Here is a 14,633-nt window from a genome sequence, read left to right as displayed (position 1 = left end):
GCACAGTGGTTAAGAATCCGCCTGCCAGTGCAGGGGACACGGGTTCGAGCCCTGGTCCAGGAAGATCCCACATGCTGCAGAGCAACTATACCCATGCACCACAACTACTGAGCCTGCACTCTAGAGCCCGTGAGCCACAACTACTGAAGCCCACACGCCTAGAGCCTGCACTCTGCAACAAGAGAAGCCACTGCAATGAGAAGCCCATGCACTGCAACAAACAGTAGCCCCCACTCGCCACAACTAGAGAAGGCCTGTGGACAGCAATGAAGCCCAACACAGCCAAAAATAAAATAAATTAAATAAATTAAAAAATATATATATAGTTATAAAAAAATCTATTCAAGTATATTGAGGACAAGAGGGAATTTTTGAATCTGGACTGGATATTAGTTGATATTAGGGAACTATTGTTAATTTTTTGATAATGCTTTTGTGGTTATGCAAGAATGTCTTAGGAGATGCACGCTCAGGTATTCAGAGGTGAGGTGTAATGATATCATGATGTCTGCAACTAATTTTCAAGTTATTCAAAATCAACAACCAAAAATATGGATGAAAGCAAAGATGGCAAAATGTTAACAACTGTTGAATCTCAGTGGTGAATATGTGGGTGTTCTTTTGTATTATTCTTCAAGTTTTCTGTATATTTTATAATAAAGCGTAAAAAAAAAAAAAAGAGGGAAACCTATTTAACCTAGTGTTCCAAACATTTAACTATGAAACTCTTTTTTTCCTTTAGAATATATTAATATGGAAGCACCTGCTGCTTCACAAAGTATACTTGGACATGCTGGCCTAGGGCAGGCTCTCAGTGGCTACATTTAAAAAATATAGTGTAATGATAAATGCTCAGTGAAGAGTAAAAATCTTAAAGAAAAATTCAAAATATACTTAAAAAATTTCATCCAGCTGGTTGAGGAAATGTTCGCTATATCATTTACAATGGGACCATTCTAATGCTCTTAACAGTGGTGTGACTTTATTGGCCAGAGGAATGAAGGTCACAGCTTACATTGTGATTCTTGAATGTCCAGTTTGCGTTACCCAAGTCCTTTCTCTTAGTATAACCTCATGGATGATGGTACAGGCTGAATTTTCAATCATCTATATCCTTCTGTGCTTAAAGAATTAGATGAAGTGATAGATCATTTAGAGCACTTTAAGGAAGAGAAACAAATTTGCAAGCATAATTGACGATTCTTACTAGGGGTGAAGTTATGAGACTTCATAGTTTCTTTTGTGTGTGTGTGTGGGGGGGGGGGATCTTCCCGGAACAGGGCTCGAACCCATGTCCCCTGCATTGGCAGGTGGATTCTTAACCACTGAGCCACCAGGGAAGCCCCTATTTTTTATTTATTTATTTTTGGCTGCGTTGGGTCTTTGTTGCTGTGTGTGGGCTTTCTCTAGTCGCGGCGAGGGGGGGCTACTATTCGTTGCGGTGAGCGGGCTTCTCATTGCGGTGGCTTCTCTTGCGGAGCACAGGCTCTAGGCATGCGGGCTTCAGTAGTTGTGGCATGTGAGCTCAGTAGTTGTGGCTCGCAGGCTTAGTTGCTCCACGGCATGTGGAATCTTCTTGGACCAGGAATTGAACCCATGTCCCCTGCACTGGCAGGTGGATTCTTAACCACTGTGCCATGAGGGAAGTCCCCTCATAGTTTCTTGTGATGGCTAATTTTATGTCAACTTGACTGGGCCATGGGCAGCCCAGATGTCTGGTTAAACATTATTCCTGCCTGTGCCTGTGTGGGTGTTTCTGGATGAGATTAGCATTTGAATTGGTAGATTGAGTAAAGCAGATTGTCTTCCCTAATGTGGGTGGACATCATGCAATCCACTGAGGGCCTGAATAGAACAAAACAGTGGAGGAAGGGAGAATTTGGAGAATTCACTCTGTCTGCCTGAGTGCTCATCTGGGACATCCATCTTATACTCTTTTTTTTTTTTTTTTTTTTTTTTTTTCTGTGGTACATGGGCCTCTCACTGTTGTGGCCTCTCCCGTTGCGGAGCACGGGCTCCGGATGCGCAGGCTCAGCGGCCATGGCTCACGGGCCCAGCCGCTCCGCGGCATGTGGGATTTTCCTGGACCGGGGCACGAACCCATGTCCCCTGCATCGGCAGGCGGACTCTCAACCACTGCGCTACCAGGGAAGCCTCGTCTTCTACTCTTGATCTTGAACTACACCACCAACTCTCCTGGGTCTCCAACCTGCAGACAGAAGATAGTAGGACTTCTCAGCTTCTGTAATCACTTGGGCCAGCCAGTTACTTATAATGAATCAATCTCCCTCTCTCTCTCTTTCTTTTTCTTTCTTTGTCTGTCTCTGTCTCTCTCTATATATATATGTACTGTTCCTCTGGAGAACCCGGAAGAATGCATTCCTTATATCCATTTAGATGCCTTTAGAGAAAACAGCAATTCAAACTGATTAAACAAAAAGGAAATTTATTATTTCACATAACAAGATCTGAGGTTGGATGGCTCAGACTTTGGTTAATTCAGGTGCTCAGCTACATAATCCAAGACTTGGGTTTTTTACCTTTCTGCTGTTGTAGGATTAAGGTGTTGGCCTTCTCTTAGGGTTATCTTCCCTCTCTGGTTGCAAGATGGCTGTTAGAGCTTTAGGTCAAATCCATAAACTATAATATCCAGAGAAAGAGGAGGAATTGCCTCTACTGGTATCTACTATTTAAGGTTACAAAACCTTTTCCAGTAGCCTCCGGAAGGTCTTACCTCTAGTTTCATTGCCCCAAACCAGTCAACTAGCAGGAGGAATGGTATTACCGTGGTTGTCTTAGATATATCTCCCAGAGCGGGGGATAGGGTTATCTTCCTTGGGGGATGGTGTGGCAGTTTTAAAATATGACTGCAAATTCTTTGACACCTCTTCCCTTAGAGGGTAGGGTTTATGTTCTCTGCCTTTGAATCTGGACAGGTTTGGAACTGCTTCCACCAGTAGAAACAGAGGATATGCTTCTGTGAGACTTTTGAGGCAAGGCCATACAGAGCCATGTGGCTTGTTCACTAGAACACTTGGTCTTGGAAACTTGAGCTGCCTTAGGAGAAGTCTGACTACTCTCTGGCTGTCATGCAGTGAGAAAGCCAAAGCCACATGGAGGGCGATAGGTAGGCACTTTGGTTGATGTTCCTGTTGAGTCCAGCTTTGAATATCCCAGCCAAGGCATCAGACATATGAGTAAAGAAGAAGCTCCCAGGTGATTTCTAGCCCTCTGGACACAATCAGGATTCTTCTAGCAAGGCAAGAGAATAAGAAATGTTCATGTGGACAACCAGAGAGCCTGCCACATTTTGGATGCCTGCTTCTGTATTGATGTCCATGGACATGAGGTTTCTCTAACACACTCAACTTTTAGATTAAAATTTTTTTAAAAAAGTATTTCCTGAGGTTAAGGACTTCTTTGGGGACAATAAAAGATGCATCTCACAGGTATGGTTTGGCTCAGACATCTTGGACCTCTGAGGAGTTTCATATTCTAGACTTGGCTCCAGCTAAATTCACACCAAGCTCCCCTGGAAACACAGAGGGCCTCTGGAACTGATGAGCAAGACCATCTCCTAGTCTAATTTAGTACAACCTCAAAATATTAACTGAGGTAAAGACTAATCTACTGTAATAAACACACTCCCAGAGTTCATGGCTTAAAGAAGACAGAAATTTATTTCTGTCACATAATCTTCTGAACAGTTTAGGCTGTCTGTGCTCCCACAAGATCCTGAAGGAACCTCTAGGACGTTGTCCTCATCTGCATGGCTGAACCTGATCATTGTGTCTTCCAGCCAATAGGAAGGGGAAAGAGAGCTCGGAGGAGCCCAAGCCCTATGTCTTAAGGCCCAAGTCTGGAAGCCACACATATCATGTTTGCTCACATTCCATCACTGAGAACAGGTCACAGAGCTGTAACTAACTGCAAGAGAGACTGGGAAATATAGTCTGTGGCAGGGCAGCCACGTAAGAAGGGGAGAATGGATTTTGGTGACCAGTCTCCTCCATTCCTAGCAAGTGAGTTCTTTATTTGGATCGCTTGGAGGCTGAAATGATGAAACTCTCTGACATAATTAGGTACTGTTTTTCTAAAATGCATTTCACCCTTCTGGTAGCCATTTTTATCCAACATCCCCCCTCTCCCACCCCTGTCCCCCACTTGTGTATGTCTAGGCCGTGTCTCTAACAGACACGTAAGTCTGTAAAGCAAGACCTTTATCTGAGGCTCAGCGAAACTTCTTGGCTATTACCTGTTCAGATGATGAAAAAAACCCCAAAACAAACAAACAGAAAACCCCACAGCTCTGTCACTTACTAGCTGTTTGATCCTGGGCAAGTTATCTGTAGACCCAGTTTCCTTATCTATAAACTGAAGGTGGTTATGATATATTCCTTTTAGTCGTTATGAGGATTAAATGAATTAATGCTTGTAAAGTGCCAAACTTAGTAGAAATTATTTAATAAATTTTGTCTGTTATTATTGTTGTGGTTCCCATTATTTATCTTATGGGTATTTTGTAAGGCAGACAATAGTACCTTGCTTAATAAAACGATACCCAGAACTGCCAGGGTTTGGCCATAGAAGGAGATTTCACCTTGTGGAAATGGGATTAGAGTTGGGGCTCTAATTCTATCCCCTGAGCTTGGGGTTCTCTCATTTCAAGTTAACATGAGGCCTCATCATATTACATGGTAAGCAGTTAAATCTCCCAATTTAACATGTGGTTGGAGACTAGAACCCAGGTTTCTGATATCTGTGTCTTTTGACTCCCGTTTTTAATGCATCCAACACCACTTCACTACTCCGCCCATGATTTAGTTAACTGTTGCTGCAAAACAAACCACCCTAACACTTAATGGCTATGGTTTGTTATTCCTCACAAGTCTGTGGGTTAGCATGGTAGTTCTTCCTTTGGTTTCCCCTGGGCTCACTCATGTGGGTGCATTGAGCTGGAGGGTCATCTGGGAACTGCACCCAGATAGAATGGCTGAGTAGCTGGGCCTCCGCTTGGCTTTTTCATGGCATGGTCATCTCAGGGCAGCTTTTCTGAGAAGGCAATCCCCATGCATAAATGCTTATCAAGACCCTGCTTGTGAGGGACTTCCCTGGTGGCACAGTGGTTAAGAATCCACCTGCCAATGCAGGGGAAATGGGTTCGATCCCTGGTCCAGGAAGGTCCCACATGACGTGGAGCAACTAAGCCCGGGTACCACAACTACTGAGCCTGTGCTTGAGAGCCCACGAACCACAAACTACTGATACTGAAGCCCGAGTGCTCTAGGGCCTGTGCTCCGCAACAAGAGAAGCCACTGCAATGAGAATCCCGCGCACCGCAACGGAGAGTAGCCTCTGCTTGCCACAACTAGAGAAAGCCCGCGTGCAGCAACGAAGACCCAACGCAGCCAAAAAATACCCCAAAAAACAAAAAAGACTGCTTGTGAAAGATCTGCTGATGTCCATTGCCAAAGCAAGTCACATGGCCAAACCCAGATTCTGTGGGAAAAGATTACACAAGGGATGGATATCAAGAAGAGTGATTCACTGGGGGCCATTATATAGTAGTCTATCCCAGCACATTTTAGGGTTGTTACTTCCAGATCTGGCCATAGAAAATACAGTAATGGTTGGCCTAAGTTCACACCCCAAAACCTAAACTTTAAATATAATGTATGTCTATGATAAGTGACATAGTACTTTGCACGTGATAGATCTTTAATAAATATTGAAATGAATGAATTAACAAGTCAATAATATTACCAATGGTAAGAATTTGCAAATAATGTCAAATAACAGTAATAATGACAGGTTGAGATTTCTCAACAAAGTCTTTACCACAAAAATTATAGTTCTTCATAGAGTATAAATTTTTTAAAAAAGAAGAGTTACATCTTTGATTTTCTTCCATCTGCCCCACTAAGCCCCTCAGTACCTACTGGCTGATGAACTAAATGAAATTACACTTGGAATGTTCCTATTTTTTTTGATAAAGAACGTGAAGTAAGCTAAAATGAGATACTTTTTCTTGCCAAACTTCTTCAATTAGAGGCTGTTTGCTGCTATAAATAACAGGAAATCCAGTTTAACTGCCTTAAGCAGTAAGAAAATATATCAGCTTATTTAACAGGACATCCAGTAGGTCGGCCTCAGTGCTGTTTACCGTTACAGCTCAGTGAGGTCATTAAGGATCTTAGTTCTTTTCATCTCTCCAGTGTGCTGTATCCACTGTTGGCTTCATCTTGTGGCTGGTGCCTCTCATGGTGAGAGGTGGGCTGCCAGCAGCCAGCAGCACTACATGCTCCCTCATTTACCTTCGGAGGGAGAGAGATGGAGAGAGCATGCTGGCTCCCATGGCTCTCTCAGAAGAGTTAAGGACTTCCTTCCTAGATGCCCCTATAACCCTACCCCCAATCTCATTGGTTTTAACTGGATCACATGACCATTTCTGAGTGGGACATGGTGGTAGGGGGGTGGAATTACTTTGATGTGCTTAGACTAATTAAGGCCCAGTCTTAGAGTGGGAGAGGAGTCAGCTTCCCTCTAAGCATTTGACTGTTCATAAGAGACATAGATAAGCTAATAATGAAACCGTGTACAAGCCCTTGTCCCCTGTGTCCTTGTCTTTTGGAGTAAAATGATGACTCAAGAGTTAATGTCGCCTGCCCATGCAGGGGACACGGGTTCGAGCCCTGGTCCACGGAGATCCCACATGCCGTGGTACAGCTAAGCCCTTGTGCCACAACTACTGAGCCTACACTCTAGAGCCCAGGAACCACAACTACTGAGCCCAAGTGCCACAACTACTGAAGCCTGTGCGCCTAGAGCCCGTGCTCTGCAACAAGAGAAGCCACTGCAATGAGAAGCCCACGCACTGCAATGAAGAGTAGCCCCCACTTGCCACAACTAGAGAAAGCCCACACGCAGCAACGAAGACCCAACACAACCAAAATAAATAAATGTATATATATATTTTTTAATTTAAAAAAAAGAGTTAATGATTAGGAAATTTGAAGATGTAGAAACAAAGAATAGCTGGTTGAGGAGCTAGTAACAATTTAGACTATAATTCTGTCACATTGCAGAATCACCAAACTCCCAATTCCCTGAAAGATATAGATAAAGGCCTGACACACATTCCTAAGTTGTTTTTACAGGCAAGGTAGCCCCTCCAGATGAAAACCGCTAACCACAAGAACATGGACCCTAGACTGGTTGAAACCAGAAGGTTGATGATGCTTAAAATTTCGCCTTTGTGCCAACCAATCCGAGAATTGTCCATGAGCTAATCATGCCCTGCTCCTTGAACACTATAAAACACCTCACTAACCTCTCCGGGGTGGGCACGGTCCTTGAGGCACTAGCCTGCTGTGTTCCCTCTTTGCCTGGCAAAGAAATAAAGCTACTCCTTCTCTTTCCTCCAAACTCCATCTCCATATTTCTATTTGACATCGGTGCACAGAGAGCCAAGATTCTGGCAGCAATGAGAACCTGAGAACTGCTAGAAAAGAGAAAGTGGATTCAAGGAAGGTAGTTGACAATTACTGTGAGCATTCTCCCTTCTGTAAGGCCTAACTTCCTTATTACTGTGTAGCACCATTGAGTGCATTAATCTTTCATAGATTCTCCAATATCCCTTCCTTCGTTTCATGTGATATTACTCAGCTGGATTTTATCCCTCATAGCCCAGTGTTAGAGAATAACAATAGCTATCATATATTGAATACTAGGGTGAAACTGAAGAGACAAGCTGACAGGACCCGCCTCCCCAGCAATCAAGTATTTTACATACATGAATCCTATGAAGCAAGGTAATAGAAACCTCATTTTATTGATGAGAAAACCAAGACTCAAAAAGATTCAGCAGGGCTTTCCTGGTGGCGCAGTGGTTGAGAGTCCGCCTGCCGATGCAGGGGATGCGGGTTCGTGCCCCGGTCCGGGAAGATCCCACATGCCGCGGAGCAGCTAGGCCTGTGAGCCATGGCTGCTGAGCCTGCGCGTCAGAGCCTGTGCTCCGCAGTGGGAGAGGCCACAACAGTGAGAGGCCCACATACCACAAAAAACAAAAAACAAAACAAACAAAAAAGATTCAGCAAACAGCTTAAAGTCACACAGCCACTAAGTTGTAGAGATGAAACAAGTCCAAGTCTTTAGGCTCCATAGACTCTGCTCTTTTCATTATATTACACTGTCTCTCAACTCAGCAAAACATGTTTAATTTAATTAAACTATTCATTTGTATTAGTATTTTATTAATGTTTTCCCTTTGATCGAGGGAACTTTAGGAATGGGAGAGAAACTGCTCAAATTTTCTACTTCCTTTCGTGTTTCCTAGGAAGTGGCTTAGAAAAAAATATTTTAAATCTATCTCTTCCACAAATGAGCTAGACTATTCTATTTTTAGTAAATGATTTATAGCTAGTTGTGGTTTTAGTTACACTCCTGGCTGTTTTCTACATATCTTCTCCTTCAAATTATGTAATAGCTCATGTTTACTTATTTTAGCTGTATGTTACTGTGTGGCTAGTTCTTTTTAAAAAATGCAGAATTATTTGAATTTAGTCTTTTAAGTTGTGGTGACATTTGCATTGTTGTCTATGTAAATAGTGCTCTCTGGAGTCCTGAAGTCCAGACCTGTTTGCAGCAGCTTAGTTAAAATCTAACTCCAAGGGGAATGTACAGTGGGTGAGAGGATGTTATTTGTTTCCTCCCAAACTCCAAATATGTGGTCTTGATGGTCCTCTAGTCATTTCCTGTTTGGGTGATACCTTGAAAAGAGATCAAGTTCAGGGTCACCCGCTCATTTCCCTTTGCTGTGCAGTTTGAGTGGTATGTCCTACTCTAGGAAGAGTCTAAATTTAGAATAACCTTTGGGGGCTTCCTTGATTGGGACAGAGCTGAAATTATGAGTTGTCTATAGCAATGTAGATTCCTAGGATCAGTGGTCATGATTCTGAGGTGGTGCTTTAAGTTTCTTAACCTAGAAATGCCACCAGGGATGGGAACGAAGTCACCTAGATCTACCTTCAAATTTCAGATATAGTTAAAGTTAGAGAAAGTTTCTTAGTTATAGAAGAGAAGCATTTTAGTATGAAGTGGATTTAACCAAATCTTCCACAAAATCTAGGGAAATGTAGTTTAATTGTATTTTAAATTAACTACTTGAATTGGAATTCTGTATTTTTGACCCAGATGGAAATTTCTCTTAATTTCTAGATAGTAATCAGCTGTAAATCTTTAATAGATTTAAAAAATCAATCTTTTTAACAATTTTGCAATTGTGTAAAAGTTTAGTCTGGCCTCCCAACAAGCATTTCCCCTTCTTTCTTTCCTAAAAGAAAGAATGAGAGTCTCATTTTTCACCCCTTCTCTATGCAACTCATATCTTCAGTTCCAGGTCCAAGTCAGTCATGGTGGCCCTGTTTCCCTTGCAATGATATGTCTAGATATGGACTGGCCAATGAACCATGTGGGAAAGTCTATCCAGGACATCCAAAAAATGTTTCTTCATTCTTATAAAGAGTGAAAAGAAGAGAGAATCTCCTTCTGCACATTGTCATGTTTGAATGTGATGCCTGGAACTGCAGCAGCCATTTTGTGACCTCAAGGGAAACTGACTTTAATGTCAAGCCCACCAGCTCAGGATGGCAGACTAGAAAGACGAAAAGGATTGAGGTCCTTGGTTATGAAGTTATGAAGCTACTCAATTAACCAATCCTGGAGCAGCCCTACCACTGAACTTCTTGTTATGTGAGATAATAAATTTAAGCCAGCTGTATCTGTTTTTCTGTTAGTGTGTTCTCAACTGCAGAAAACAGAAAATCTGACTCAATTGGCTTAAATTACCTTGTTGAGAGCATTCTAAGTGATAAAACATTATAGGTCATATTTTGAGGTCTCTGAGCTTCTTCCTTGATCCCTGCCTCTAGGTATTCCCCCCTTCCAATTAGTTGATCCTTCACACCACCATTGGAATGACTTTGCAGAATTCAAATCTGATCATATTGCAACTCTGGTTAAATCTTTCAAAGGCTATTTTTGGCTTTCTTGGTGTGGCAAACAGACTTTTCTTCACTGGGTCTGGGCTGGATCTCTGTGGCCACATATCCCATCAGGTCAGACCCCACAGGCACCCTAATGCTAGATATTTCAACTATTGCCATTCCTTAACCATGCTATGTTCTCTCTCACTTATGCTTTACAAATGCTAGTCCCAACTGCATAGAATACCTTCCCCTATCTGATGGGTCACCCCCACCATCCCCCAGCCTCCCAAGGTTGTTAGATGTTCTTCTTCAGTATCCTGACACCCAGACTGGAACCCCTATTAAAGCACATCTGACTGTTTTTGTGCTGTATTTGTCAGATTGTCTCCTACATATGATTATAAGGTCTTTGAGGGAAAATGTGTCTTATTCATTTTAGCATCTCCAATGCCTCGTACATTGCTTGGCACAAAATAAGCAAGTAAAAAATGTTTATTAATGAATAAAAATAATGCTATAACCCAGATTTAGGTTCATGAAGACAATTGTGTTCTTTTCTCTTTAGGTGGCTTATTCTTGGTATACTGCATGCCATACCTTCCTCAGCAGGGTAGCGAAGATGAAAGAGAGGAAGGAAAACCTCTAACTATATAACATTTTTGGACAAGATTTTGGAGGAAGGTAAGCCAAGTTTAATGAAGATTTCTTTTTGTAAATCTTTTTTCTATTCTATCTATGCCTGATTCATATGATGAATTAATCAACAAATGTGTGTTGTGTGCCTACTGTGTATCAAACATTGTTTAAGAGTTTGGGATTCATCAATGAACAAAACAAGGAAGTCCTCAGAGAGCATTGGCTTCACAAGTGAACTTTCCCAGTCATTTCTCCTTTCTGGATCTTAGTCCTGCGTTTGTGCATGAACAGGAAAGACTGTAATGGAAAGCCTGCAGATTCTCAGATGAAACATTGGTAAACAGATGGATATTTGTTCCTAAGAGCTGCCACTTCTCTCTAGAGCCAAGGACAGTTAGGAGGAGGAGGTCACTGACTAAATCTGCTCCTTGACCTTGTTCTCAGCAATCCACACCAATAGGCATTGCCTTTGTTTGTAAAAAAGAGAGTTTTATATATCCATGCAGCATTGGGAGGTTGTAGCTTTCTTCCTAGCTGCGAATATCCCTAAGGCTCCACCTGGGACAGTGAGCCTCACCCCTATGCACCACTCAGGTGCTTCCCTTCTCTAGTCTGCTGGCGATTCTGCTCAGAGCCTCCACCTGTGCAAAGCGTCACAGCTGTAGAGGCTGCTCTGGGCACAGGAACAATTTCCTACAGAAACGGGGCATATTTGAAAGGTTGGAAGGCAAGCTTTTATGTCTCCCTCCTACAATCCCGGCTTCTCCTGAAGTGGAAGCTAGACCAGAAATAAAGGCCACACTGATTTTCTTCTGACAAAACACATTACCATGTTAAAAAAAAAGTCCTAACTGCTCTGTGGGAAATGTTTTTATTTTACAAATACTCTGTGGCTCTGAAGTGACAGCAAGATTACATTTCTGACAGTATCACTAGTACAATTTCCAGGCTCCTCAGGGCAATGTGAAGATATTCCTCCAGGAAAGAGAGGCACATTCTCTGGTCCCCAAGCTACAGTTAAACACGACCCCAAACAAGGAAAAACAGATGATAACACAGCAAGTAATGAAAGCTTGGCAATTTAACTAAAGCAAATGGTCTTATCCAGAATGCTATGGGAGTGAAAAAGAACTACAAAAATAACTCTGTAACTTTGCTTTTACAAACAAATGGCTCACTCTCTGTCTCCAGATGGGGAAATGTGAGAACTGAAAAGGAGAAAAGAACCTGGAAGAGTGTAGAAAAATGTAAACATTAGAAAGAAATGTAATAGGGGAGTGGAGGATGGGGACAGCTTCAGTGTAACGCTCTTGGAGACGGTCCTGACGGTTGTGATCTAGATAGAGCCCGGCCGGCCTCGTGTTCCGTGGAAGCGGTGCCGCAGCGACAGATGACCTGACTCTGGCCAACGAACACCTAGAAGACGCTTTCGCAGGAGCAGGGCAGCGACCGGGGACGCGGCGGGGGTGGGCGCAAGTAACGCTCCTCCGGCTGATCCCGCCGAGCGTGGTGATAATGTGGGTGGGGCCAGCGGTGGCGGTGGAGCGCCTGGTGGCCCCGGGCGCCCTCGTCGTCCTCCGCGACTCCCTGCCGCGGGCAGCACACTGCACCCAGGCGCCTCCGCCAGCACCGCCGGAGCTGACAGTCGCCCGCCTGGAAGAACAGGTAGACGAAGGGATTGAGAGCGCTGTTGGCCACCCCCAGGAGGCGCAGGGCCACCGCTAGGTCCTCGGCCTCCCAGTCTCCCATCAGCCCAGACGACCACGTGGCCGCCAGCCGGGCAGCGAAGTAGGGCAGCTCGCACCCCACGAACAGCAGCGCCAGCACCAGGCTCATCTTCAGGCTCTGGACCTTGGCGCGGGGCAGCGCGTTGGGCGCGGGGGCTTGGCCGGGACTGGCCGACCTGGGCGCCGCGGCCGATGGGGCCTGGGGCGGGCGCTGCCGCCAGGCGCAGAGCAGGCGGCTGCCAGCGATGCCCATGACCGCGACCGGCGCCACGAAGCCCGCGACGGCCTCATAGAGCGCGTAGACCATCAGGTGCCAGCGCGGTAGCGGCGCGAAGATGTCGCGGCAGCGACGCTCCCCGGGCCAGGCGCGAGCGGCCGGGGGCGCGGCGGGCGGCTGCGAGGGGGCGCCCCCGCGCACCACGAAGGCCGGGGGCAGCGCCAGCAGCAGCGCCAGCAGCCAGCCCAGGGCGGCGAGGGCGCGCGCGGGCAGCGGCGGGCCCTGTGGACGGCGCACGGCGCGCTGGCGTTCGAGGGCAATGATCGCCACGAGGTGGGCCGACGCGCTGTGGCCGGATGCCCGTAGCAGATGCACGAAGCGGCACGCCAGGTCGCCCGCGGCCCGGCGCGGCTCGCCCAGCAGCTCCCAGGCCAGCTGCGACAGCGCGGTGCCCCCGCACGCATACAGGTCGGCCAGGGCCAGCTGCACCAGCAGGAAGTCCATCTTGCGACGCTTGGGACCTGCCCAGGGCCCGCCGCCCCCGCACAGGCGGCACAGCACCGTAGCGTTGCCGGCCACCGTCACCACCAGGATGACCCCCAGGAAGACCAGGCGGACGCGGCGGCTGGGCGGCCCGGACGGCGGCGGCGGCCCCAGGACTGGGGCTCCCTGTCCGGAAGTCAGGTTGAGACCCCAGCCCAGCGAGATGGGTACGGAGAGGTTGGGCGCCGGCGCCGGAGTTGAGGGGCTGAAGGGATCCTCCATCCCTAGCCTGGAGGAAGAGGAGGTACCGAACAGGGCAGGCAGGGCGCGGGAAACCAAGGTGGAGGCGAGGCTCCGCTGGGCGCGATGCCGGGTCTTAACGAGTTCCCAAAGTTAGTTGAAAACGCACACGCACGGAGAGGGAGATAGATGCAGGTAGCTTTGCGCTTAGTTGTTTTTATAGGTTGTCCTCGTCATTTGTCACTCAAATGGGGGGGGGGGTGTACGCTCGAGGAACACACATGATTCCTCTTCTCCACCTTCCTCTCCGCGTCTCCCCTCCCAATCCGGGTAGATCCCCTTCCAGTCTCTGCCGCAGCCCCGGTGCAGCCCTCGCGGGAGCCGCGAACCGCTGGGCTCTAGAAACCTCTCCCGTTGGGTGGTTACATATAGCACAGCCAGACAGAAGGTCGCTTTGCCTGGCCAACGTTAACCCGGGACCAGCACACTGGAGAGGAAAGTCCTGACTGAGACTATACCCCTCAAAATGGTTTCAGATTGACAGTAAGAAAAAAAAAAAAAAGGCACTAGTTTTGATTAAAATACAGAAGAGAAAGATTTGAAATGCCATGGTTCTGCACTAGCTTGAGAAAAACAGGAACCCAAGAAACCTAACAGTGTTTTGAGCAAAGAGGAGCCCAACAGATAAATCTTCCTCTGGCCAACAAGAGTATTTTACTCGGAGAGAACTAAAGTCAAAGGTGTTGCTTGGCAATTAGGAGCAGCAGTGGTTTGCAGATTGTTTCAAATACTCCTCATTACTAGAAACAGCAGATCACAGCTGCTCTCCGTGATGTAAGATTCATTTCATTAGTCTGAAGAGGGCATTAATAGGTTTTATGCAAATGGATAGTACATTTATTGCTTTTCTCCTAATATTTTCACTCAGTGACAGATGTATCATCGAGGCTCTTCATTCTCTTGATTCTGTTTTTTAGCAGATGGGAGGTTGCTAGGAGGGACTACGCCTCCAATAAGCCTGGAGAAAAGGTGACTAAGAAGATGATAAGGCGGCCAAGTTTTAAAAAAGAAATCCAACTCACAGGAAATGGTTTAGATTAAATGCAATCTCTTTTATTTTAGCCCTACCTCCTCAGAAACAGATTTTAGTTTTCCTGTTGGAAGCATCAGTTTGGTTTTTTATGCACCCTCCACATTAATTATGGTGAAAGTACAGCCTATGCTTCCTGGTCTGGGTGTCTGCTGGGGTTCACATTCCCAGGCTGAGGAAATATTTGACACTTTAAGATGTCCGGGATAGGAGGGTTTGGTGGGTGCAGTGGACAGGCCTGCCAGGTGGAGTGG

At 45.8% G+C, this 14,633-nt stretch overlaps 2 protein-coding genes across 4 annotated transcripts in view; one reads left to right on the top strand and one right to left on the bottom strand.

The window, feature by feature from the left end:
• Positions 1-14,633, top strand: part of SKIC3 (SKI3 subunit of superkiller complex) — a 158,309-nt gene that overhangs the window by 6,788 nt on the left and 136,888 nt on the right. For all 3 annotated transcript variants that reach the window (XM_067731261.1, XM_067731255.1, XM_067731254.1), the window contains exon 2: positions 10,552-10,667. The gene's annotated coding sequence lies outside the window, so the exon portion shown is untranslated. The remainder of the gene's footprint in view (positions 1-10,551; positions 10,668-14,633) is intronic.
• GPR150 (G protein-coupled receptor 150) lies at positions 11,208-13,571 on the bottom strand. Its single transcript, XM_067731269.1, has one exon. The coding sequence runs from the start codon at positions 13,329-13,331 to the stop codon at positions 12,039-12,041; it is 1,293 nt and encodes a 430-aa protein (XP_067587370.1). The 5' UTR covers positions 13,332-13,571; the 3' UTR covers positions 11,208-12,038.

This window comes from Pseudorca crassidens, chromosome 3, assembly GCF_039906515.1.
Source record: "Pseudorca crassidens isolate mPseCra1 chromosome 3, mPseCra1.hap1, whole genome shotgun sequence".
Lineage (NCBI taxonomy): Eukaryota > Metazoa > Chordata > Mammalia > Artiodactyla > Delphinidae > Pseudorca > Pseudorca crassidens.
The sequence above is the reverse complement of the archived record's forward strand: the minus strand, read 5'-3'. Positions and strand labels throughout refer to the sequence as shown.

Bases quoted from the DNA above. Each gene is read 5' to 3' on its own strand.
- GPR150 (XM_067731269.1), bottom strand. From the start codon at position 13,331: ATGGAGGATCCCTTCAGCCCCTCAACTCCGGCGCCGGCGCCCAACCTC.